At 40.3% G+C, this 25,508-nt stretch overlaps 1 protein-coding gene across 8 annotated transcripts in view; it reads right to left on the bottom strand.

The window, feature by feature from the left end:
* The window catches only part of OTOA (otoancorin), a 41,477-nt gene extending 17,620 nt beyond the window's left edge, over window positions 1–23,857 (bottom strand). For 3 of the 8 annotated variants that reach the window (XR_014185344.1, XR_014185345.1, XM_082064872.1), the window contains exons 1-22: window positions 23,667–23,857; window positions 20,992–21,075; window positions 20,634–20,662; window positions 20,512–20,542; window positions 20,391–20,418; window positions 19,399–19,486; window positions 17,842–17,973; window positions 16,231–16,466; window positions 15,910–16,013; window positions 13,127–13,257; window positions 12,539–12,678; window positions 9,905–10,028; window positions 9,280–9,495; window positions 8,626–8,793; window positions 8,167–8,307; window positions 7,514–7,569; window positions 7,017–7,134; window positions 6,430–6,503; window positions 4,930–5,065; window positions 3,371–3,561; window positions 2,049–2,142; window positions 765–894 (exon numbers count right to left, since the gene is read on the bottom strand). Coding sequence is in view for 6 of the 8 variants with exons in the window: in XM_082064872.1 (XP_081920998.1) it covers window positions 765–894; window positions 2,049–2,142; window positions 3,371–3,561; window positions 4,930–5,065; window positions 6,430–6,503; window positions 7,017–7,134; window positions 7,514–7,569; window positions 8,167–8,307; window positions 8,626–8,793; window positions 9,280–9,495; window positions 9,905–10,028; window positions 12,539–12,678; window positions 13,127–13,257; window positions 15,910–16,013; window positions 16,231–16,466; window positions 17,842–17,973; window positions 19,399–19,486; window positions 20,391–20,418; window positions 20,512–20,542; window positions 20,634–20,662; window positions 20,992–21,070 (2,446 nt within the window). In the remaining 2 variants the exon portion in view is untranslated. Of the gene's footprint in view, window positions 1–764; window positions 895–2,048; window positions 2,143–3,370; window positions 3,562–4,929; window positions 5,066–6,429; window positions 6,504–7,016; window positions 7,135–7,513; window positions 7,570–8,166; window positions 8,308–8,625; window positions 8,794–9,279; window positions 9,496–9,904; window positions 10,029–12,538; window positions 12,679–13,126; window positions 13,258–15,909; window positions 16,014–16,230; window positions 16,467–16,604; window positions 16,967–17,841; window positions 17,974–19,398; window positions 19,487–19,760; window positions 20,232–20,390; window positions 20,419–20,511; window positions 20,543–20,633; window positions 20,663–20,991; window positions 21,076–23,444; window positions 23,575–23,666 lie in introns of those variants that run through there. The other 5 variants (XM_082064868.1, XM_082064867.1, XM_082064869.1 and 2 more) reach the window with 5 other exon arrangements.
* Window positions 23,858–25,508: the final 1,651 nt, after the last annotated feature.

Below are 25,508 nucleotides of genomic sequence, written 5' to 3'. Positions count from 1 at the left end.
GGGCTGTTCTCCATGGCACAGGATGGCATACCTTAAAAATGCTTCCTGGGTGAATTTCAAGTAAGAGGAAGCACACAGTCATTGTAATATTAGAATATAGTCAAAGTATGTACCTTACACAAAGAAAATGATCCATTTGTCACCAGATATTCTAATAGATTAGTTTGGTTGCTAACTGAAATACCTCTTAGATTATAACAAACTTGATCCATTTGGATAGACAAAATACAGTGCCTCTAGCGTCTGACTTGAGAGCAGCCGAGTCTGCATATGCTTACATTTGCTCTACCTTTTGGCACAACAGTAACTTAGCACCTTCATGGCTCTTTGATTCAATGCTTTTCACTTAGATTACAAAGGAAAGTAAGAATCAACAACAAAACAAACAAACAAACCAAAAAACCCAAACAAAAACAAAAAACACCCTGAACCCTCTATTTCAAATAATTCATTTTTTTCCCTTTGTGCATTCAGGAGCATTCCAGGAGATGCTTAACTACATAATCCTGTAATGAAATCAAGTGCTTCAGAAATTAGTCAATGCATGAGACTACTACAGGCAACAGAACGAAGACTCACACTGTTGTTGCTAGAAATCTGAACCTCTCTGAGTTACTCAATGCTTTACTTTTTATCGTCTGGCTTCTCAGAATGCATTTGATGACAAGGTGAAACAAAAAGCGTGTTTGAATTGCACCATCATGGGCCAAAATGACACCATTGTAAATCTGGCATTTTGCAGAGATACCAGGTGAAACACTGACCAGGTGTGGTGAGAGATGATTCCATGTTGGCAGTCGCATTGGAGACAGATTCAAATACAGCTGATAGAAGCTCTTCAGCTGAAGAAATTGGTCCAAGTGTCTTTCCTATTTGTAAAATGATATCTGGGAACTTCAAAAGAAAGAAAGAATGAATAAGATTTCTTTCTCCCTTTTGAAACAAAGGAATTTGCAGAGAAAGACTTGTGCAGACCTCAGCAAAGTAGGGGTTAATAACAACTCAGCCTCCTTCCTGCTTGTGCAAATGTTTCAGAAGAGGAGAGTAAACTGGCTGGTACTGAAAGGTTAACAGCCTATGTTTAAGGGCAATAAAAATTCTAAACAGAGCAAATTCTGAGTGATTCTCCCTCTCGTATGCCCTCTCAGCTACTGGCAACACCTGAGCACTGCCTGATTGGAGCCTGTGTCCAGACCCTCCAGTAGCAATGAGTTCCACCATTTTATTATGTGCGGTGCGGAAAGTAATTAATTTTGTTTGTCTTAAATTTGCCAGGTAAGAATTGAGGATAGGGGCGCAATTCATTTATGAGAAATAACTTCAACCTGTTCACCTATTTTAGGCTCTTTGGACCTCTCTCCTCCACCCTGCTAGTCACATTCCTTTCAGCTGGAGTTCTATTAGTCCTATTCTATTTGGTCAGTTATAAGCATTATCTCCTGAGGAAAAGTTGCTGACTGTGCTCACATATTTCTGCTGAGGAATGAACTCCTCATTCCAGTATATTTTACTATAGATAAAAATGATAAGATTATAAGAACTAAAGAGGGCAAAGAAACTGCAAAATGCAACGCTGAGGCTATCAGTTGTTACGTGTGCTATGCTGGCCTTAGGGCAAAGGGCCACATGAGTAAATTCTAATTTGATCAGTATGATCTCATTGTTAACAGGATAAGAAACATAACTTTTATGGATGGAAGGCAGGGGAATGGAGGAAACAACACCACAAGGTATAAAGTACTAAAAATGTTTGAGTATGTGTCACTGTAAATGTACCATTTCTCTTCCATACATGACAATGTACAACTCTCATTGTATGCATGCAAATAATTTAAATGGATATTAATAATTTACCATTACTTTCAAGAAGTCATCTCAGAAATTTTGGTGGAGTCAAGAATATGCGAAACATTAACACATGGTTCTGTGTCAAGAGAATTATTTACCTAGTTTAGCACTTGGGTTACATAATTTAGACTGCATTACGACATTTGCAAATCCAAATTCTAACATCTTCTGCAAATTTATGAATTCTAATAAAAACATACCTTTTCAGCAAGGACATCTAATTCCCCTTTTGACAGCAGAGCTACAAATGGTCCAACATCTAAAGTTGTTTCAGCTGTCCAGTTCTTTGGGGAGCTGAAGAAATATTTTGGAAAATTTTACTGAGGAAGAATGTTTGTAGTCAAAATTCTACTAAAACTTCAGAGCTTTTCTTACACGATATCATACAGGAAACACAGAGACTCCTATGCCAATGTGATGATTCATGCTTATTAATATCAGTCTGCATTTTCTCATTTCTCTGTGATACACAGGGCATTAGTGGAATTCTCACTATACTCAGAGAAAGCCTCCAAATATTGTGGTAATGGAGCTCTCTCCCTCAACAGCCTTAGTGTTGTTAGCATCGCAGTGCTGAAGCAAGGAGAAGTAACACTTTTCTAAAAAGAAAATTTACCATTTTCTGTCAGGTTCATACTGCAATATTAGTCTGCAAAATGGTATCAAAGAAGAAGTGGAAACCTAATAACCAAAATTCAAACCACTCTTTTTCCGAGAATCTTATTCTAAGGACTAATGTGGCTTAATACTGCAAGCAAGAAATACTTGTCAGTACTTGCTTCTAAATTAAAAAAAACCCTAATCTAATCCAATATGTAACTATTTGCAGGTGTATAGGGGCTGTTTTTAATTGGTGTTAGGCTGAAGGGATGGTTGGAAACTATGTGTTCAGTTCCCCTTTTCAAGTACAAGATACGTCTAAGACACAATGCAAGAGAAGAACAGCATATTCTTGACAGATAGAAGACAGCTTTGTTTTTTTGCATGACTGATACAGCAGTGCTGTTCAAATCAGCCTCCTGATCTGAGTCATTAATGACATCTAACACGCTGTCCACTTTGTTGCTTCAGATGGTTGAATCTTGTATCCCTCTACTTCTCCTCTAGCCCACTGCCACAGGTGCTTGCAGGCTGCTTTATTTCTCTTCTCACACCAGCACACTATCTCACTTAGATTTTCCCATTCTTTGTATTCTTGTGCCACTCTTTGCCTGTAACGCCCTTTCTCTTGCCATGCCAGAGAGTCTGTTTGCCTGCCCCTCCACAAACATTACATTTTCTCTCCTTTTTCTCCAGGACTTAAGTCATGCAGGGTGTCCCTGGGGTTGTATTGTGTTCCACAGTTATCATGTTACACACAAGAACAGAAACGTCATTCTAGTGGATGGAGACCCCAAGCTTGGCCAGTGACAGAAGCTGCTTTGTGTTGTTTTCATTGCAGCTCTACCTGGGCACAGCGAGCGGTTAGTATTTGCATGGCTTAACCATCAGCATAAACAAGGTGGTATATCTAATACCTTACCCATATAACTCAAGGAGTTTATATTTAATTTCAGTCTTCTGCTCATGGCAGAGCTGTTGGCAGAGTTTGAACTGATGAAGGGCTGTTGCCATTGCCTTCAGGGACATGCTGCCATGTAGAAAGGCTGGAGGTAAGAGGCAGATTAGATTTCCAAGTAGGTCAACATCATATTCATCAGCAATGGAGCCATTCTGAAACAAGAAACATTTACCTTGTTGGCAGAGCTAACCTTGGCTCTTGCCCTGTATCGCTCAACTGCATCACAACACATTTAAGCTCTGTGAGCCTTTAGGGAACAAAGACACGACAGTTTGCACTGGCAACTTCATCTACAATTTCTGCTGAGACTGCTTTATACTTTTTGCTTCTACCAATGCATTTGGTGACATTTAATAAGCACTTGTCAGAGCTTTCAATGTATTCTTTATTCCATAATGAAGCACACATAAAAATAATTTAAACTAAATCTCCTGCCACAATCTCCATATCCAGGTGACCACCCAACACCTGCAGAGGTGGTGCAGTTCTGCCTAGCAGAAGGGCCCTCACGTGGCCCCTTATGGCAAAAGGGCCACAAGCTCTTGCTGTCACAACCCTCTGGTGGGTTTTTCAGCAGCTGCTGAAACACCAGGAATTATAGGGCTGGTTAGTATGTATAAAGACATGAATACTCACAGCTACATCAAAGAACTATTTTCCCCTAAAAACTGGTGACTGCTGCAGTTCCCAGACAGCAGAAGTCACAAAATCCTGGTACCACCACTTCTCCCACGGAGCTTCCAGTGCCATGTATGGCTCTACAGGACCAGAACTGCTTGGAGCAAGGGAGAACAGCTCTAGGTGCCAACAGGTCAGCTCCAGGCTGTCCTGGCCAGTTCACTGTGGTCAGCAATGACACTTGTAGGACTTCTTCAGAACACTTCGTCACATGCATGCAGTCAAGGAAAATCATTAAGGAAACTACAAAACGGTTTCCTTAGGCGGGTAACAATAAAATAGGAAACACACAAAAACCCCCATAAGAATACAGATAGGTAAGTCAAGAACTAATGTAGATGGTGACTGACATTACTGTGTGAAATGAAGTACAGTAATATGCACAAACAGAACGCCAGAATGGCTGAGTTTGGAAGGGACCTCTGGAGGTCGTCCGGTCCTTCCCCTGCTCAAAGCAGGTCAGCTACAGCAGGTGGCCTGGGGCCTTGGCACCGAGAGCTTCTCTGAGCCAGGTGACAGCCTAAGCTGTTCTTGTGATGATGAAGAAATCAGAAACTGTGCTATTGCCTTCTGGGCTCTCAGAGCCCATCAGCTGTGGGTTCACTGCACAAACACACTGCACGAGAGCCTGTGTCTCAGGTTGCTGTCTGTATGGAACAGACCATGAGCATGTGGACCAGAGAGCACAGTAGGCAAGATAACTTTATGATGCACCACATGACAATAAGGGGAAAGAAAACTGATCAACCACTCTCACTTAATTTGGAATTGTCAGTGGCTAATTACAGATTACTTTTTTTACAGCTCCCCTTCCACTGCTGACCCCTCCTAGCCGTACCTACCAAGCACTCCTGCACTTTTTGCAGGACAGCGTTCTTTTTGTGAAGGCTTGGATTCAAAAGGTCCATGTCAGTCCTCCCCAGACTTTCAATGAAAGGGACGCACGAAGGGCCTGAAACATACTCCAGGTACTCAACCCTGCAGAAAGAATTCCAATGCTCTCAGAATGTAAGCCCGGCCTTCATACACCCATAACCACACCCATAAAATCTGTGATGATGGAAAAATGTAGAGACAAGCTTGGACTTGAAAAATTATAAACCTGCCAGGCCAGAAAAGTTGCAATTAACCCACACCTTGCTTGAACGTAGGTATTTTCTTCCAGTTCACCAGTACTTGAACCTCACTTCAAAAAATGGCTAAGGGTTATAACTTGCTACAAGCGGAGGAAACTTCTCTGAGATGTTTTAACACCACATTAAACAAGACTGTCTACACTTCAGAAACTTTTCTTCTTTCTCCCTTTTGTCAGGAATAATTCTCTGATGAATTAAGATGTGGTAGGTGGGTTAAGGACAAAAAACAATTTTAGAGTAGGCTTCCTTCTTATCAAAGTCCAAGAAAGGCTGCCGAATTAAACAAAATGATGCTCTTCTCCAGCCAGAGTGGCAGGCAGCCTTTGCCAATAAAGCCGCACCGGGTTTGCAGGCAGGGGCGCCAGTGACTTCTGATGGCCCTGAACACACAATATGCAGTTTTTGGCCAAATAGCTTCGTGCTGCTGTTTGAAGAAAGCCTTGTATTAAAGTCTGTTATTATTTTATTGGTTTTAAATACAGTAATGCTTTTTCAAACATAATCCTTTTTTTTTTCCTTATCTTTTTCAATTAAAAAATTCCAGGGAAATAATAGTACTCATTTCCTTTTACCCCTTTAAATGTGTGGGAATAAAGAAATAAAGAAAAAGGGGAATTAACAAGTTGTACAATTTTTTTTTTTTTCCTGAGGAGAAAAAGCTGTCACTGAATATTACTTGGCTATTTACACCATGCGAAGTTTTGCTAACTTACCAAAATGTCTTTAAATACACGAAAATGTTTTTAACCTTACAGAGCAGTATGCTTGGGTGGTATCCAATGGCTTTGTCCTACATTTCTACCCTCAAAAAAACCCCAAACTAATAAGGAAACCAAGTCTCACAATCTAGGGGGTGGGGGGATGAGCAGGGAAGCAGAGAAAAAAATCCAGCATAAACTGCATTTAAGTTGGTTTTGTGATTCTAAACAATTATATTCAAGAAAACTCAATTAATTAACTTATTTATTTTAGCAGACATCGGCAACAGTATAAGGAGCAACACACCACTGCCCGGTAATTCAGTCTGCGCACTGAGCTCCTGACACAGATTTTGCCTACAGTCAGCGACCGCTTTTTATAAATCACCATTTGTTTGAACCATCAGTTTTCTTAGGACTGAAGAGGTTATTAAAAAAGTGGTCAGAAAGGCTACTCTGAATGCACTGCTACAAAGCATAACTTAAGATGTAGCAAGATGTAACTTACGGAAGCACCGATAAGAGGAAGGGAGGAATAGATGCATTAGAGACCTTCCAAAACTTCCAAGCCAAACAATTAACCTAAAAGCAAGAAAAAATTAAAACCTTATACATTCAGAAATTTTGAGGAAGAATTAAAATATGGTTTGTTAGATCTTATAAATTATTAGATATAAAACTCTGCATATCATCTTCAGCGAGTATGTTTCTTTGGTTTTCTAAAAGTAGTTTAGAGTTTTCTTTCTGTAGACATCAGAGATGAAACATCCTGTATTTGGGCGCATGAGAGCATTTGTCTGGTTTTGAAACTTATGTATATGTCCAAACAGGTCACTCATGAATTAGCAAGTTAAAAGGACTGTAGAAATCTCTGGGAATTTGTAGGAGACAAAAGAAATTATCAAAATGAAGGATGGTAACAGACAAATTCACACATAAAAGATTTAAACGAAATATGTTAACAGACAAGTTTACACATATAAGATTTTGAAAAAAATGAGAATAAAATTAACCAAACTCTAATCTACCCACAGTTTACATATTGGGTAGTATGTTTATATACACAAAGTCTCTTTGTTTGTTTGTTTGTTTTACCTGATATGGAGAAAGCAGGTGAAGGTTGTTTTCAAAGAATTTAAAATTGTTCAAAAAAATGTCTGTGCCCATACTTTCAATGAGTTGACAAGTTACTCCTTTCACAAGCTGTCCTGCGCTGATAGGAAAAGCAAAGTTCAATCTTTCGAATATTTAAGCAGGATCTAGTCCTTCCTCCCCATAACCGTGTCCTAAGATACAGTTTCTTGACCCCCTCTCTTTTCCACTTCTTGTAACTGAAAGACTATTGAAAGTAAAAATGTAATCAAATTGAAAAATATTGACTGAGCTTTAAAATACCAAAACCTCTGCAGTGCTTTGATCCTGATTTTGCATTTGGAGACCCTTTTTAATAAGGGAGGTGAATTATCCTGTGGTACCAAGGAATGAATAAACATAAATACAAAATAACCACGGAGTGTTTATGTCTACCTCAGAGACACTCTCATCACAAAACCAGACTTAAACCCCATTTCAAGAGACACCATTATCCATACCTTAGAAGCTCAACAGGATAGTTTTTCTTAGACAGTAGCTCATACAGATACAAAGCCTGAAATGAAACCCACCACATTTATTGTCAAGCTTAGGTAATTCAGGTGCAAGATGCAATAACTACTGGAAGGTTTTTGTGTGCTTGACTCTCTTATGTACTCTGAAGGCATTTCTGTGCTCCAGTTTGGCCAACCAAAAGGTTTGGCATCCAGTACTGAATTTCTTCTTCCCACGACAAGACACCACTGACTGTTCCTATGGGATGACGTTAAATATGTTCATGGCGCACGATCACAGAATAATTTAGGTTTGAAGGGACTTCTAGAGATCAGTTAGTCCAACCTTGCATCCCTCTGGACAGAGCCAAAGGACTGACTGTACATGCAAATGTTGAATCTACAGTACTGGAAAGAAAAAAAAAGTGGCAGAATCTTGAAGCCTTTTAAACGCAGCACATTAATGCTTCCCTTTCTGCAACATTGTCTCATAATGGTGCCTAAACTCTAAGTGACCTCTAGTTGTTTCTGTCAAGATATATTTGGGGCAGTTCCTTCCTTTTCCATACGTTCCTTGAACACATATGTATTACAACACTTTCCCTATTGTTCCATCCTACTAAAGTGCAGTGGAATGGGAACTGCATAATCACTTGTACCTGGCTTCTTCTTAGTTCTTTTTCTTTCATCATTGAAGAATTATATCCAGTCTGCTTCCATAAATCAGAGAGAGATATTTCTTTAAAGCAAGCTCCTTGTATATCTTTGATTGATGAAGAAAAATCTCCAGATGCAGTTATCTAAAAAGAGAAACAGATAAATACTTGGCATTTCAAGGCTGATGCTTAAATTTACAGGATTTGCTCTTCTTTCTAGCCTGGGTAATATTTCTCTTAAGAGGATAAAGAAAAAACATGTCAGTATTAAAAATGCCGCAGGACTAAGCAAGAGACAACCTTTGGAGTATATTAATACTTGGTGTTCAGAAAAAACACTGGAAATATTAACCACTGGGCTAAACCACAAATCTCTGACAACAGTTTAAGTCATGTTTGGCATTTCTGGTTATTGTGCTCTTGTGCAGAGAGAACGTGCTACACACTCAAGCTTATAATCACCTTCCTGAGGATCCCTTGTTGTTGTACAGACGATAAGTCAGGTAAGTACTGGGATGTTGTGCCTCGAATAATCTGAGAAAGCTCCTTTGGGTTCATACTGTAGAATGACTGGGTGCTAATACCAGTTACCAACGCGCTCATTTGACTAACATTATAAAATGACAAAACCTGCAGAGATAACAGCACAAACAGGATGTTTTCCGGCTTGTGAACATCAGATATGTTTAAAAGCAAAAGGTAATAAATAAAGCAAAACTATTATTGTTGCACTTTCCTCAGATTTCTTTCAATTCAGACAGGACTGTCCAGGGGACAAATGCAACCATTTTGTCAGCAGCTCCTTTTTTGGAAACTTCAGAGAGAACCCTGATTCCTCCCATTACAGAATACTTGAATAGATAGTCTGGGGTCTCTGATCATACCAGTTCTGCTTAGGGCAGTGATACAGACAAAATAATTGTTTCTGTTACTAGACAGAGGTTTCTTTGGGAGGTTCAGTCTTGGATGTCTTTATTTGATTTAAACAAAATTTTCAGACCACTGGCAGTAATGAAAGAAGTCTTGTACTAAACTTTTCAAAATTTATGGTTAACACTGAGAAAAAGCCATCTCACTTTAAAAAACAGAAGGTAGGAAAGCTGTTATCAGAGGTACCTTTTCATATGAGAGGTATTTACTGGATAAAATAATGACTTGGCTTTTTGCCCACCCAGTGACTTGGTTTAACGTTGCAATAGCATTATGCACCGCTTCAGGTGACAAAGATTCCAGCTGACTTGAAGTTAGCCCAACCACGGCATCTGACAGAGATCCAAGGACATCATTCAATGTCTGGTTTTGCGTGGCAATGTTCAGGAGTTGAGATTTGAGCTAAAGCAAATAAAAAAAGCAGATGGGGAATATAACTCTGCCAACAACTAATTTTCATTATCACACAAAACTTTAACCAGAGTTTCTGGACTTGGCATTGGCAATCATTTAGTGACCATATACTTCATAAAAATCAAAATTAGAACCACGGTTGTCAAAGGAATATGCAACAGGAGGAAACAGAATGAGAAAAGAATGAGTACTGTAAAAGCCAAACAAATCAACCAACCAACTAAACAAACAAACAAAAAGGGGTTTTATTCTTTGCATTCTATAATCGAGATCTATTTCAACTGATTTCTTACATCCCAGTCATTTTTTACTCTTCTCTTTCCAAATTCAAGAAGAAAGTCCCTCCTCCGCTGTTTTCAGGATTAGGTTAGGCAAGAAAAATGAGCACTGTACCCACCTTCTGAACCTCAGCCTGGAAACCTCTCAACTGATTGCATTTAATCATCTGATGAAGTAAAGCCCGGGCAACAGCAGCATCCATCTGTTCCATGTCATTGTAAAAGCAAACCAATAAACCAAGCCTATACAGAAGAAAATACATTAGCTAACTTCTGACATGAAAGGTGCCACTCTCAGGAAACTGAAATATTGTATGTTTTACTCTACTTGTGCTCAAAACCTGAGTAATTTCTGTCTAAGTGCCTTAAACTGCAATCTTTAAAACTCCATGTGGCCTGAAATTGGGGGATGAGACATATGTACCATTCTCTGCATTCAGCTGAACTCTACCCAGATTGCTTGTGCTGTTGAAAATTTAATTTTCCTGGTTCCACTTGCCATGGCTGTATTTCCCGAGCTAACGACTCCACTCCCCTTGCCAGAATTTGCAGCATAATCTCTGCTTTGAAAAGGATGGAGGGCTAAATAAGTCTCTAGAAGTGGCTTGCTGAGTTTTTATCTGTATTAATTGGTTGTTTTGAACTCTAACTTCTGGTTGGATTTCACATGCAGCATAACTCATTCATGTGTCAGGGCAGCAGCTAGTGCAATACAGAGCATCTTTATTGTTTCAGGTTTAAACAAAGCCTGCTGTATTTCACATCAAACATACACCTGGCTGATGGATGGAGACCTGTCCAGTTCAACACTGGCCAGGAGAAAACATGCAGAGGTTCAGTCTCATTTGCACCAGCACGGCAGTTTGCAAGACAATGTTGTGAACCAGTTGTGGAGCTCCTTTTCCTCCACAGTACCCACGCTGTAATATTGAAGTCAGCATTTCCATTAACCTCTGTAAAGCACAACCGCAGCTGTAGCTGGAGGAGAGGAGAGGAGCACTCACACCACCAAGGTGACCACCTGCTCCAGGCAGACACCTTGTGCTTATTTCAGTTTCACAGTTTCACAAATATTTACTGCCATTACCCACAGCCCTGCAAAGGAGGTTTGAATTGTGCATCACTCTCTCTGCAAGTTAAACTTCATAGCGATGGTGATGAATTCGTTTGTAGGAAGCCTGAAACAGTCTCCTGTCACTGTAAACAACTAGCCTTTGCTTTCGTAATCTACACAGGACAGGAAACTACAAAGCCCAGCTTTCCCGCTGCAGTCTCTGGTTTTTAGCAATTCAGTGATGCAGGCATAGGCAGAGTCCAGGCAATAATGTCCAGATGTGAACTAAATCCACAGTGGACAATGCTGCAGCACTATCACAAACTTAGGAAAATTCTGCAGTGCAGAAAGGCTTAGCTTTTAGTTCCTTTAGTCCCTCACCAACAACCTGCTTAGCAATATCACAAAATACTGCTTCAGCAGCCCATTTGAGTTCGTGGGACATCATCAAACTAACATACAAATCAAAGAAACATATATAACTGCATTTGTATAACAAATAATTACCTTCTGATGCATTACTGCATAGCCACCAAGAGCTCTTAATCTCCTTTGGGATTAGCAGCAATGAATAATACTACTTCTTAAAAGTAAAAATGCATTTAAATCATCAGTAGGTTTAAAATGAGTAATATAAAATAAGTGTGCTGTAAAAATGGAATATATTAAGGATTATGGAGCATGACATTTCTCTCATCTGTGAGAATGTGGCACCTCTCATGAGTTGTAAAATCATTTTTAAGATTTCTGACATGGAAATTTATAGTGTGGGCATAATTCTCTTGCTTACATCTCCGACAATCAGCAATACTTACGGAAGTCAGTGAGTTACACTGCAATAATAATGGGAGCTCTGAAGCCATAAAGCATATTCTCCATTAGTTTAAAACTCCAAGGTATCCCCCAAGGAGACTACAAATAACTTCAGACAGTGGCGTCTTGGGACTAAATACATCCATTTACGTGACAGTGTAAATATAATTGTGGAGTACAGCACTTTGCAGGTAGCTCATACTCTCTGCGTATTTATGAATAAGAACAGCTTATTTTGGTTTTTTATTATTTTAAAAGTAAGTTCAGTGCTGATTTGACATCTCCGAAAATGCAGTTTCCTGCTTACACACAAACAGTCCCACGTGTTTAAGCGTGGCTCACCTCTACCCTGCAGGACACAGAGGACAGCAGGATGGGCTTTACACCTCTTCTCTTTGTGACCTCTTTGGTGACACCCCTGCCAGTTAAAAACTACTTGCAGTCCTGCCTGGCATGAGCTAAGATTTCCTCCTTCAATCCTAACTGTAGCATGATCTCCACAACACACCTCTGTCTCTTGTGATTCAAACGGTCAAGGCAACTCATGTCTTGCTATCCCAATTTTTGTTGCTGTACTGCACAACATGATGGAGCTTTGATTGGGTCCCTCAGATACTGCTGTACTACTCCTCCTAATACGACAGACAACTCCTCACTGTGGAGTGGGAGACAAAGCATTAGCTAACTAGGCACACCTCCAAAAATTCATAAAGTAGCAGTTCTTCACTGTTGCTAACTAGTTGGATTTCAGCCTAGATTTTTCTGCTGGAAGGAAACAGCTTGCCACATCAACAATTTCATCAGCTGCTTATTGCTCCTCTCTTTTCTCCTCACTTATTCCTTCTCTCCACACACAGCCATGAAAGAAAAAGAAAAGCAGTCTTGCCTGTAGATAGTTGAAGTATTTTTCATATCAAATCCTGATGAGTTTATTCTTTCCAGGAAAGCTTGTGCAAGCTCTGGTGTGATATCATACACTGTGTCCAACTGCTTTGTTGCATTGTCATAGCTAATGAATAGTCTTATCTGACCAGTACAAACAAAATAATGCATCAGGATTATGAAACAATTACATCCAATAAAATACGCTTGACACTCTAAATTAATTGATTCCATTTATGTTATAGAGAAAGGAAGAAGACAGATTTGGATAAATACAATATTTTTGAAGACAAAGCTCAGTGAGCAATTCTCTGTCAAACTGTCACATAATTTGAGGGTCTTCTATCATTGGTCTCTGTCTTTCAGTACAAGTCACAGAAGTCTGATACAGATAAATAATTACACATTAATGACAGGCACTTTCAAATTCTAAAACCAGAAGAATATTTGGTTGGCAATGGATCTGTGCTCACTTTATATTGAAGCAATTAAAATATGGACTTCCTTTTCATGTTAAAGTTTGCATTCATGTTCATATTGTTTGTAGCCAACATCACTTGGCAATGATACATGATTATTGTATGTTACTTACTTCATTGAGATTGATTTTCAGAATTTCTTCTAATGGGAGATGAACTATGTATCTTCCCAAAATCCATAAGTTTTCTGCACTGACCCAAGAAATTGGTTCATTGAACTCTGTTTTGTACAAATAAATACTCACTACAATGGTAAGAAAGTCATCATTTTTCAAATACATTGTACCCAGTATATTGTTATTGGTAAATAACTTTTTAAAAATCTGCAATTCGGACAAATCCTTAGCAGTGAAAGTTAGCTTCCCTCCATTTGGAACCACATTTTTTATGAGCCCATACATTTTTTAATGAAAATGAAATAGTGTTTCAAATGCCTCAAATTTTCCCATATTAAAATGATTAATGTTTTATGTTGTTGAAATAGAAAATGGATAAAGTAGTGGACAGGCAAAATTAAACCAACAGTAATAAACATGGAGCAGCATTTGTTAAATTCAATTTTCCTAATCAAATATATTATTTAAGAACACCAGGAAGGCATGACACTATGTAACACCTTATATATCTTATTATTGATGATACCACTTATTTCAGCAATATGTGCTAGCAACAATGGAGAAAATGAAAAAGCATTCATATACCTACTTGGAAACAGGTTGGCAAAAAACTAGAAAATATAGCATAACAATTAAAAAATGTAATTCATTTAGTAACATTCTCACAGGGATTGAAAACGAAATCAAGATCCAAATATCCCCGAGAAACAAGTATTTCTGGACTAGCAGGGTACTTTGAGCCACAAAGACAGCATTTTCTCCAAAGTGTCCTAATTTGGATGGCTCAACATGTGATACTTCTTAACATATTCCTTAGCAGTGCTGATACTCACAACTCTGTTAAAATAGAAGCATCAGGGCATTTTGCAGTTTTTGGTATTTGAAAAAAAACAGCCTATAAATATCAGAAGCTGCAGAACCCCATTTAGCAAGGGATTTATTTGAAAACAGAGATCTAAGCTCCTTAGCTGAGACGAGATGATGCTCCCAGCAGACCTGTCAAGGCTCCGTTTTTTTCAAGGTGATATTATATCTCCCATTGCCAGGAATATCAAGGGAGTTGAAAGAGATGATAGAAGAGTTAAACAAAAACGACCACAATTTAAGGATATTGACTGTGGCCTTTAGCAGAACAGACTTGCAGTTACCAACCATGGTAACTGTGATCCCCCAAAATGTGTTGTGGGTTTTTTGTTGTTGTTTTTGTTTGTTTCATTTTTTTTAAAAAAAATTTAAAATGGTACAAAATTAAAAAATGACAGCCTCCTGTTTTTGCAGGGGCTACCAGCATGCTTCACCTCTGAATTCCTCAGTGTTTTTAATATGAAATGTGAAAGAATTGGCAAATAAAGTTCTTGAAAGGTTTGACTCTTAAGACATAGAAGCCACATGTGGTCACCTGCTCACGCAGTGATCCAGCTCAGGGGCTGCTGGACACCGCGGGGAGACCTGGCATGACGGAAAAGCCCTCCGCATTTCCAGGGGCACAACAGAGGCACGGCAATGAGCCCTCTGGCACCAAACCCAGCAGAAATGCTTGGGAGGCAGCCCCGTAAGCACCACAAATAGGAGGCTTCTTTCAAGTTTCTTTTCTGCTGAGCTTCCAGGAAGAAGATGCTGCTTCTGCAACGGGCTGATCCCTTTCCAGGTGCTCTCGCTGCTACCCCCAAATGAAGTTGAAGTGATAAATCAGACTATTGCAGGACGCTTATGTCGTCCCGCACTCTGTGCTGTGACGCGTGGTGTGCAAACACACTTGAGTGAGCTTTAGACTTGCCAACCTGGATGCTGGTAGCAGTCCAGCTGTGCCTGCTCAGGGCTGATGGGTTCTGCAGCTCATATGACCAAAACTAGCTGGTAATCGGCACACGCTTTATACCTTCAAGAGTGGATTCTCCGTGTCTGCACTGCTTCGCATTGGAAACAGCAATCAGGACACAAGAGAGGCACAGTAATTCTCAGCCCCTCCTGAGCTGGGTGATCTTTTACAAACTGAGGGTTCACTAATGTTTCAGACAAAATCCAACATGTCTGATGCTGTGGGATTTTCCCAGGGCTGCTGAGTATAACCATGCAAGTTCATGCATCATGAACTTCCTCTCTACGACTTAACATGTTACTCGGGTATTTTGTAGCAGCAGGATTCCCAGGAGCCAAATTTTGCTCCACTGAAGCAAGTGGGCATTTTGCATTTGATTCTCTGGGAAAGAGGAAGAACATACACATCCAAAAGTCTAAAATGCTCCCACGACAGCTCTGCTGGGATGTTCAATGAAACGCTAGCTCTGATGCCTCAGTGCTGCTGCCACTTTGCAGCCCCTGTCCCAGCGGTGGCACATATGTTTAAGATATATTAACAAGGCAAACAGATGTGGTACAATGCATAAAATCAGAATTAACTCTTGTTTTTTTAATCTTGTCCCTTGTCCCAGTTCCAGGTGTAGTAGAACTTTCACAACATCCTGTATTACTTTTATATTTTTAAACAGCACATTGGGTAATGTATTCTGAGACAGATCTATTTTTTCATTCTGAATAGGAGTTCAAAAGTACAGAGGCTATGTGTATAGCTCTGTGCAGAAAAGGTAAAGAACAAGCATCTTTGGAGAACTATTTGCCATGAATAACTGTATTCTGGAGCAAAGGTATTCAAGACAGCTGCTCTTAAACAGACCTGTGTTAAATTTGGGAAACAATGCAATACAACAGACAGGCCTTTTGCTGACTTTTTTTCCTCTTATGATAAGCAAGAAGAAAATACTTTATTGTACGTAACATACCACTCATGTCATAGGATTTTTGTAGCATCTGCTTCATCCAGCCATACAGAGCTCTCCGTGTATTTGCTGAGGTTTTGTCATAGAGGTCTTTGAATACTGTCGATCTAAGTGATACAGGGGTGCATTAGTTCACTAATGAGTTAACTATTTGGTTTTTTTTAATGACACACATGGACAAATGTTTTTAGAAACATCAACATATAAGCAGAAAGCTGTATCTGGAAAACAGACTGAGACCATGTAGTAACCTTTTTTAAAATGAATATATAAGTCAGCAAATGCTACATAGAATTAATTGTCTCTGGAAAATAAATGGCTTACAAGTTTCTGAAAGCATCCTCCTGTAGAACATTTGGGAGTCTCCCAATTACATCAGGTTGGAGATAGTTCACTGCTGACGTGCGCAAAACCTGGCTTAGGATATCCACACAGTCCAAAGCACTCAGAGTCAGGAAGCATTTATCCAGTGTTATAAGGAACAGGGTCCTATTTACTCCTGGACTTTGAAAAATTCTCTCTCTAGTCTTCTCCCAATCAAGAATAATATTTCCCATTTCCTGCATGCAACAAAGGGTTAAAAGAATGTCTCTGATTAATTCAATATATTGTTCATTTTGAGGCCTGACAGCACTCTACAAACAACGTGGTGCTGTTATCATAAAGAAGAGATGCAAAACACCGTCTTGGTGAATTACCTCAGATAATGCCTTTCTGGCGATGGCCAGAGACAAGCTTGGACCTTTTGACAACATCAAAATGAAAAACAAAAAAATAATCCAAATGGCTGAAGTTATAGTGTGTGCTCTCATAAACGAATTAGTTACTTGGAGAATGAAAGGATATTGGAATAGAATGGTATTATATCATATATAATTTAATATGTAGACGTCTCTAGAATAGACCTTTTTTCATGCAGTATTTCTTGCAGCTGTTACTACAAACATCCCCTCCAGAAGATGGGGCAACATCAAAGAACCAAGCCCAGGAAATACATTCACCCTGGCTGGGGATGGATTGTTAGGTTGCTCCATCTCACAAGTCAACATGTCTGGGACAACCTGTTGAGAGCCGATAGTCCCAGGAGTGGTGATTTGTTCATGCAGTACTATCAGCCCTGGAAGAACCAAGCACGTCACTTGAGAAGACAACATTTACAGTTTATTGAAAGGGATTATGCTCTACTGCTCTGGCTCCGGTGCCTGCTGCATACCTATCCTGCTTTGGCAGGAGGAGTTGTGCTACCATTGTTTAAATAGTGGATTATACAGTGTTTTTTCTGGGCAGTCACCTCAGGCACCTGGGGAAACACCGTCCCTTTCTCCCGGGTTGATCTCCCCCAGCTCAGCGATGCCCACACCGGAGGCCCTTCCTCCCAGCAGGGAAGATACCAAGTGCTCTCATACATCAGGCTACGATCCCGTCCCTGCAGTGCAGGGCTCCCTGGGCGGCACTCACTGACCCCGAGAGGCTTTTAGGATGGGTCACAACAGGGAACGCACCGCAGAAGCAAGTACATGATGCTGTGCTGCCTCCCCTCCAAATTGCCTAAAGGTTTGCATGCACAGTCCCATAACTAATTAGCAAGATAACTAATTTCACCTTCTTCAGTCATCTTGGCTCTCTCTTTCTAGCCACTAAAGAGAAGCAGATACTCCCTGAGAACAACTGGTGTAGGAAGGTAAATCATTCTCTGGACATGCGTTTCTCTCCGCCGATTACAGAGAAAATCCAGATGACTGACTTGGACTTGGCACCAAACTTTTAGACAATAATTAAATAAGTCAAACATAATTGAGAGGAGCCCCTAGAATCTATTCCGAGCCAGCTAAATAACTGCATGGAGCGCACTGTGACACCCCCAGTCTGGCCCTCTCCCATTTATCTAAACCATTGACAGTAGCTTTTCTTTTTGACAGGCGCGACGTGACTTACAAGATGGTTCTTTCTGCTGTTGAAGAGATACTTCATTGCAGTTTGGAACTGCTGCTGATCAAGCTGTTGAAACTCAGATAGTAGTTGCCTAGGCTGGTATAAAAGGTTCTTCAGGTAACTTGTTATAGACATCTGAAGTATATAAAAATATGCATAATAAACATAAAACTCACACTATTATACTAGGGGCATCTTTTACCCCCTGAAAATCTCTGCTTAAGGAGAGATAAAGTCTTGTATTGTGTTGTAAATGATTAAATAACTATATTTAAACTGTAAACAAAAATAATGCAATTCTGAAAGACAGTAATTTTAAAATCCTGTTCTTGGTTTACTGAGCAAGTCCTCTCCAGTGAGCCATTTAACAAAAGTACCTCAGTTTCTCACTTCATAAAACAAGAGTAATAATGCCTTTCTGCCTCACACAGCAGAGCTATGAAAATGCAACTTTTAAAGACCTCACCAAAAAATCAGGTACTGTGTGCATATTATTATTACTTAAAAAAAGGAAGGAAATGTGCAATTAGATGTGAGGAAAAGTCTGTACCAGGTCATAAGGCAAAACTCTTCTCTCTCACATCAAACTGCATTACCAGTTAACCATCTCAGGGGAATTATAACATTAGAACAGAAAGCACTGTAAGGCTCATTAGCACCAGGCTGGAGTAAAATCCCTTCTAAGTCCTGACACAATTATTTCAGAATTGGTTTGGAATTTGACTTGAAACTGTTCTTTGTTGTCTTTGCTTAACTTGCATAGCCACCAACAAATAGTAACATAGTCAGGCCCTTGTTGTCTAGGGGCCCAGGTTTACAGCCCCAAACTGTTAATAAACTGAATCAAATGGAAAGAGGCAATGTCAGTCTCATGCAATTTTGGATGAGCTGTGACAGGGAAACAGAGCTTGGGAAAAGGCTCACGCACTTCTGGGAATGCCCCAGGCTCAGAGATGGCACATTCGACTCTCCTTTTCAGAGCGAGGGGGTGCGTGTAGGGAGGTGGGAACGGCTTAGGCTACAGCTCCACTTAAACCGGCTCATAACTAATCCTAATGACCAGGGACAAAGAACAATGACTTTTTACTGTATCACTTCCACATTGACAGTTTCGAAAAACAGAGTTCAGAGGAGCTTTAAAAGGTGGATGCATTTTGCACAATGCTCTCGTGTCTCAAATTTCATCAGAAACAGGGCAAACTACAGCTGGTCAAAATCTGGGAGAAACCTGCCATTTTGCGGAGAAACAGCATGTGCATACACTCAATTCAGAAACGACTGCTGAGCCTGAAAACTCCTAATTTCTGCTTTCCATCAGAGGAAAAGAAAAAAGATTATATTTTTCTTATTATTTCTGCCTTGCATGCTCCTGCAATCTGAGGAGAAAAAGACAACAAAAAACCCCTATTCTTATTTCCTATTTATCTGCTACACTGTAGATCTGTTAGATCTACACTATAGATAACTCTATAATTGACAAACTAGTTTTGGCTACAGAAATAGGTTGCTTTTTAATTCCTTGTTAAATAAAATTTTTCATGCATTTTAAATGGCACAAACCTGTAGGCTGCTAAGAGTAAACATAACTTCCCGGGCATGAAAATATGCCATGACTTTTGTAAGCATATCTGCTGTCCAGACATTAGAACTGTAACAGAAAACAGGACCAAAATGCTGGTAAAATAATGTAACATGCAAAATAGCAGATTACTAGACAAAACAATAAGAGAAGCAAATACTGTTACTAACACCATAATGACACAAGCACTCAGCTTTTTGGCCTAAGGAGAGTAAGAGTCAACCTATTGAACGCAATGAAAACATGGTTCAACGAGGAACAGAATGAATTAGTTATGTTTTTTAAATCTAACTCCACAACCCCCCACAACAATCTCAGTTTTCCAACATGACGCCATTACTACCATCTCCAGGCAGGAGACAAGCTGTGCTGTGGCCAGTCCGGAGCTGCAGATGTGCTTCCCGGCACCCTGTTGTGGCTGTTCTGATTTGCTGGTGGAAGCACAGTGCCTAAATTATCTGCCGCCTTTCCCTCAGCAGAGTCATTAATTTCAGCACGTCTTCTTTACGCAGCCATTGATTTTCTCAAAATATGTAGGAGTGGAATTGCTTTTGAGGTTTATGCTGCTCTTTCATATTTAGACAAAATTAGCAAATAATTCCAAGGTCTTCAGGAGCTGGAGGAAATGGGATGGATGGGGGATGGAGCAGGACTGAAAGAGGGAGGTGGACAGAAAGCTGGAACTGCACCTAATTTCCTTAAGAAGCCACTCTGAAACATATGAACAAAGTTGATTATCAAAGCTTTTGAAAACTGTAGCAGATATTTCTTCTCAGGCTCGTTCTGTGCATGTTTTTTGCTTTATCGTGACAAACATATTTTTCTTTGTTAAGAGGAAATACTCCTCACAGGATATCTAAATCAAAGTAATTGTATGTGCCAATAATGTTCCAGTTTCTGTGGAAATGAAACAGATCATATCTGAAGTGCAAGATAACACTGAAAAAACAAGTTGGTGAGAGTGATACATTACCTCTGAAAATGAAGTACATCAAGGAGGGCTACACATGAAAAACAGAACATAAAAAACTACAGTCAGATGTTGCATTTTAATTCCTTTTAGAAGCATAAGTGGGAACAATTTAGTACGTTACCATTTAGGTATTTCCCAGTTATTACTTCCTCCTAAGGAAAAAATGGTAAATATGTGTAATAAATTGTTATTTATAGATGATAATGTAAAATGTTAATTGAGAAATCAAATAAGAATACTAACCACAGCTTTGTGCAATAATGGAGGCAAATCTGTAAAAGATTCTCTCGTTACTAAAAGTTGATTTAATGTTTTACCATTCAGCTGTGCTATACAAAAATACATTTATTGTATGCAATAATAAAAACTATTTATACACATATAATTTATTTCTAAGCATTTAATGAAGTTTTGATTAAATATATCTACAGAAAAACAGTGAAAATAAGTATATTAAATAATAAGCAATCTTAGTTAAATTCTTTGCTGGTATAGCAGAGAATCTGGTCCTAGTTACTGAACAGTACTGCACCTATTTTACTACACAGCGCTTTTTCGACCCACGCAAAATAAATCTCTCATACAGGAGTCCTGGTCTTACCTTCAGAGTCCTGACTGTGTGTAATCTCAGCATGATTCATTGATATCAATAAGAAACATATCTTCAAAAGTCTGGACATTTCTTCTAGTGTTTGTTAGAATGAGAGGGTATTTGGATTGAAAAGGAAAATAAAAATAGTAAAAAGGCAATATTCACCCAAAACTTTCACAGCAGTCTAAGCTACGGAGTACAGATAAAGATCAGAATGACCCGAAAGTGCTTGCTCCCAAGTTTTTAATTTAGACTTTTTTCCAGGATAGATATATGTTTTATGCAAATAAAAGTCTGTATGCGCAGCCAGATTTATTCTCCTTTAGCTCTTTTAATTTTCTTCCTAGTAGCACTGCTTATTTACTAAGCCACATTCCTCTTAAATATGAGTTAAATGTGGCTTAGTTTAAAACAAACAAACCAAAAACAAATAACAAAATGCTTTTAAACTCAAATAAAATAGAAAAGAAATTGAGGGAATGAAAATGGAAAAAGAAACTCTAAGCAAACCCTAAGCCTTTGCTAGCTCATTAATTTGCCTGGACTATTACTGCAGACCAGGGCTGGAACCCTCCACCGCCAGCCACCTGAGCCCTGGCCCTTGGCTCGTCCTGTCTCCCTGCAGGGTGCTCCAGGTGGGGAGTGCTGCCCTCCCCCTGCAAAAAGGGGGAAAACCTCCTTGTGCCCTTCTGAACCAGAAGTGACACATTTGGGAAATGGGGTTCAAGAACACCACACTTCATTAAGATGGACCAAAGCACTAGTCTTTGTAGTCATGAGAACTGTACCAGCAGTTTTTCACCATCAGCTAGGAAATGTGTTTTAGCATCTTTCGCTGTCCCTGCTGCCCTGTGCTATGCATCATAAAGATCACTGAAAGAATAAATTCTCCGGAAGGGCCGTAACAGGATACCTGGAGCTTTTCACCAGAGTGTCACTGATTCTTGTAAGACAAGTCTTGATAGTCTTACAGTCGTCCTCCATGAAATGAATTTGTTGCTTTCAGTCTAGTTCCTGAAGGATGAGGATAATCACTGCAGTGATGCCCAGCCTGACAGGCAGCGGGGAGGGAAAGGACACGGAGACTGAGCAGGTCTCACTCATGCCGGTATTTCTGCAGCCACGTCCCCTCCACAGCATCGGGGACCATCTGCTGCTTCGATCCACATCACACCACGTTTACTGCAAAGGATTTTCTGCCTCTGCACTCTCAGCCTGGCCCTCTGCCCCGTCGTGAGTCACCAGCCCCACAGGTAAAACAATTAATTAATCTGAGATATTACATGATGCCCTGCTATACAGATTGCAGCTTCTTACACTGGGATTTGTCCCTGATTTTAACAAATGACACCGAGGGCCCTGTTTGCCAACTTTGCTCTGATCCTGAGATGACTTTGTTAGGTTTTCTCTCCTTTTCCCATATTTTAAGGGTTTATCTGCAGCCATGTTTAATTTCTGCATTTCTCTTTGTTGCTGAATTTGGATACTCTTTTTTTTTTTTTTTTATTTTTATTTGAAGTTCCTTACCATGGCTTGAGTTACAGATCTGAACATTTGATAAACACACCTTTTTCAGATTGTTTAATCTCACGTATCAGCACAGTGCTCTTTTACGAAAATGTCTTTCAACAGCCTCGAGCAATACCTCAGTCTACCGCAAATACATAACTCCAGTCTTCTAACAGAAATGGTTCAAACTGACGGATGATGAAAAGTTTAAACATTAGACTTTAAGAAGCAATCGCCTCTGTCCTGTTCTTGCACACACTGCAACCCTTTTCAGCTGTTCTTTTGGGAGCACCACAGTACATGTCTCTCATTCAGATGTATCCGGTTTCCTAGACAATGAACTTTCTTGTGTTTGTTTCTGCCTTTGCCATGTTAATTTTGCAGTAAGGTCTGATTACTCTGCATAGCTTAAATCATGCTACCAATGTCAAATGTGATTTACTTATTCCAACTCATTCACTTTGATCAGGGAGTATATTTTAATTCAAGCATGCTACATTAATAGGTAAGGAGATTAAATGCTAAGAAAAGTGCTGTTTTATCCTGTCTACCTCCAATGGACAATGAGCAGGCGCAGAACAAGTCTGCTGTGACACAGCCCTGCTTGATAAGACAATCTGCAGGATGAAATAGCTCCTCTTGTCAGCGCAGCTGGTCCACTTGCAGAAGTTCACCGCAGCTTTTAGACAATCCCAAATCACCCTGTGGGGATCTCTGCAGATCCCATCCAGCATCTCCCCACGGATCACTGCTTGCACCACAGCAGCATGTGTTGGGATCAGATCTCTGAGATGTCACCCTCGCAGGACTCTCCGGTATGAGGAGTTCTCAGATTGCCTTCTCCTCTTGCTCCCTAAGCAGCTGCTCTTCCATGTGAAGAAATCTTAGACATTTTATCACTCATCTTGATGCAGCCACTGCCTTATCTGAAGACTGATAACCAGAAAGCTAACCTCATAATAGGAAGTCTTGCTGATAAGCCCTTGCTCCGTCAGTGCCCATCCTCCCCCTTGCAGCCAAGCTCTCGGTACCTCTGAAAAAAACCCCGCTACATGCAGTGAGGAAACCCTCAAGGGGTTCAACCTGAAAAGGGAGAGAGGGAAGTAAGGAGAGGGCAGAAGAGAAAGAAGAGATGGTGGGTTCTTGGGGAGAGCCAGGACCCCACGGCACTTTACCTGCCCCTGCTGTGTGTGCCTCCTTCCCTGCACTCGCACTGTGATGAGCTGGGCGGCTCCAGCCAGGGACCCGGAGTGCAAGGGGCCAGGACTGGGGCCAGCGCCGCCCCGCAGCCTCAGCGTCTGCCCAGCAGCACCCAGCCTGCAGCTGGAGGGGAGGGGAAAAGTCTGCTCTGCTGGAGGGCTCAGGGGTGAGAGACTCCCACGCAGGGAGAAGAGGGTGATTCCCCTCCAGAGATGAAGACAGCTCAACAACTTGTGTGGAGACAACACACAGGCTGGGCTGGTGTTGCTCAGCGCCCTGCTCCCCCAGCCTTCCCACCCCCAGCCTGGGCTCCGAGGAGCAGAACACGAACTGACTGTACCTGGGATCACCCAGCAAAAGGAACTGTGATTGCTGTGAGATGAAGTTGTTCCAACTTGGTGTTGAAAATTTCCAACTAAATCATGCCCTTGCACAGCATCTTTCTCCTGCGATGCAACACATCCAGTGCCACCTTGACAGAACAGACAGCTTAGTTACTCTCCAGGGCAAAACAATGCATGTTAGTGAGACCACCGAGGTGTGACTTGCACACTGTCACCCACAGCAGGACAGGGACAGTGCGGGGACAAGGCAGGTTCCCCAAGCCCAGGAGTAATGAATTTGGACATTGGACTTGCAATAAACACTTGTCCCCTTGGATGACATCTTAGAAGTATTTCAGGCAATTTAATCAACTTCTAGACTCAAGGGTTTCTCTGTAGAGGATGTGTGAGCAGACATTAATTGCAAGCAAATGCATCCTCAAGGTCTGGAAAGAAAAGAATCCCCTTCCCCGTTACAATGAGGCACATCGCACCCTTTCCTTTGCAAGGAACTCTGGTTTTAGAAGTACGGGTGTAGGCACAGTCCCTTGGGACTACTCTGTATGTTCAACAAGACCAAGCAGGTTTTTGACCATGTTGAACATAGACCCTTAAAATATAAGCTTACTCTGTTCATAGCCTTTCCCTATTATTGCTCATGCTTTAATAAGTGTTTTAATTCCCCATTTCAAGTCTAAGAATACTTGTTTAATTAGACGGAACAAAACAGGAAATCATTAGAAAAAGAATACTATTATTTACATTGCACCTTCTGTCCCAAAACCTCTCAAAGCTATTACAAACCTAAGTCTTAACTGACAGGACTACAAGATATGAGGTGTGAAATTCATAGTCTCTTGTGTGACTTTTTGAACCTGTGGGATTAAAACACTTAAGCAGCTTTGAAGAATTTTGTCTTAATACATATTTGCTACATGAAGCTAAATTCACTACACATTAAGAACATATTTCCCACTACTAGATAAGTACAAATGAAGGTAACAAACCAAAAATGAATGGAATCACTTGAAAGCATACACAGTTCATCTTTCCAACAGACAAATCTGAGTGCACTCTGTGCCAAAATTCAAGTGCACATACTGAAATGAGAATAACAGTGAGCCTGAATTACTGTTGAAAAAAACCCACCAGTCAAACCCATCTCTGCATACTACAGAATACTTACTGTTCTACAAAGATGACTGAGAATCCCAGGCTATTAAATTAGCAATAGAAATCACTAACCATCAGGCAAAGGAAATTCAAAGTACATCTAAAAAGACATGCTCAAATATCCTACCTGGCATAAGATCACCAAACATTAAAAAAAAACAACCAAGCAACACAATGTACAACTTTTTTAGACTTCAAAAGCAAAGGTAAGTCAGCTCTTACTTTACTTACCAGCTGATATACAAGCTGAGGTCTCTCTGCTCTCTCACAACACTTACATCCCAAGCAATGTATGACACACGCCTGCCAGCTCTGCACTAC

This window comes from Streptopelia decaocto, assembly GCF_964273445.1.
Source record: "Streptopelia decaocto genome assembly, chromosome: 13".
Lineage (NCBI taxonomy): Eukaryota > Metazoa > Chordata > Aves > Columbiformes > Columbidae > Streptopelia > Streptopelia decaocto.
The sequence above is the reverse complement of the archived record's forward strand: the minus strand, read 5'-3'. Positions and strand labels throughout refer to the sequence as shown.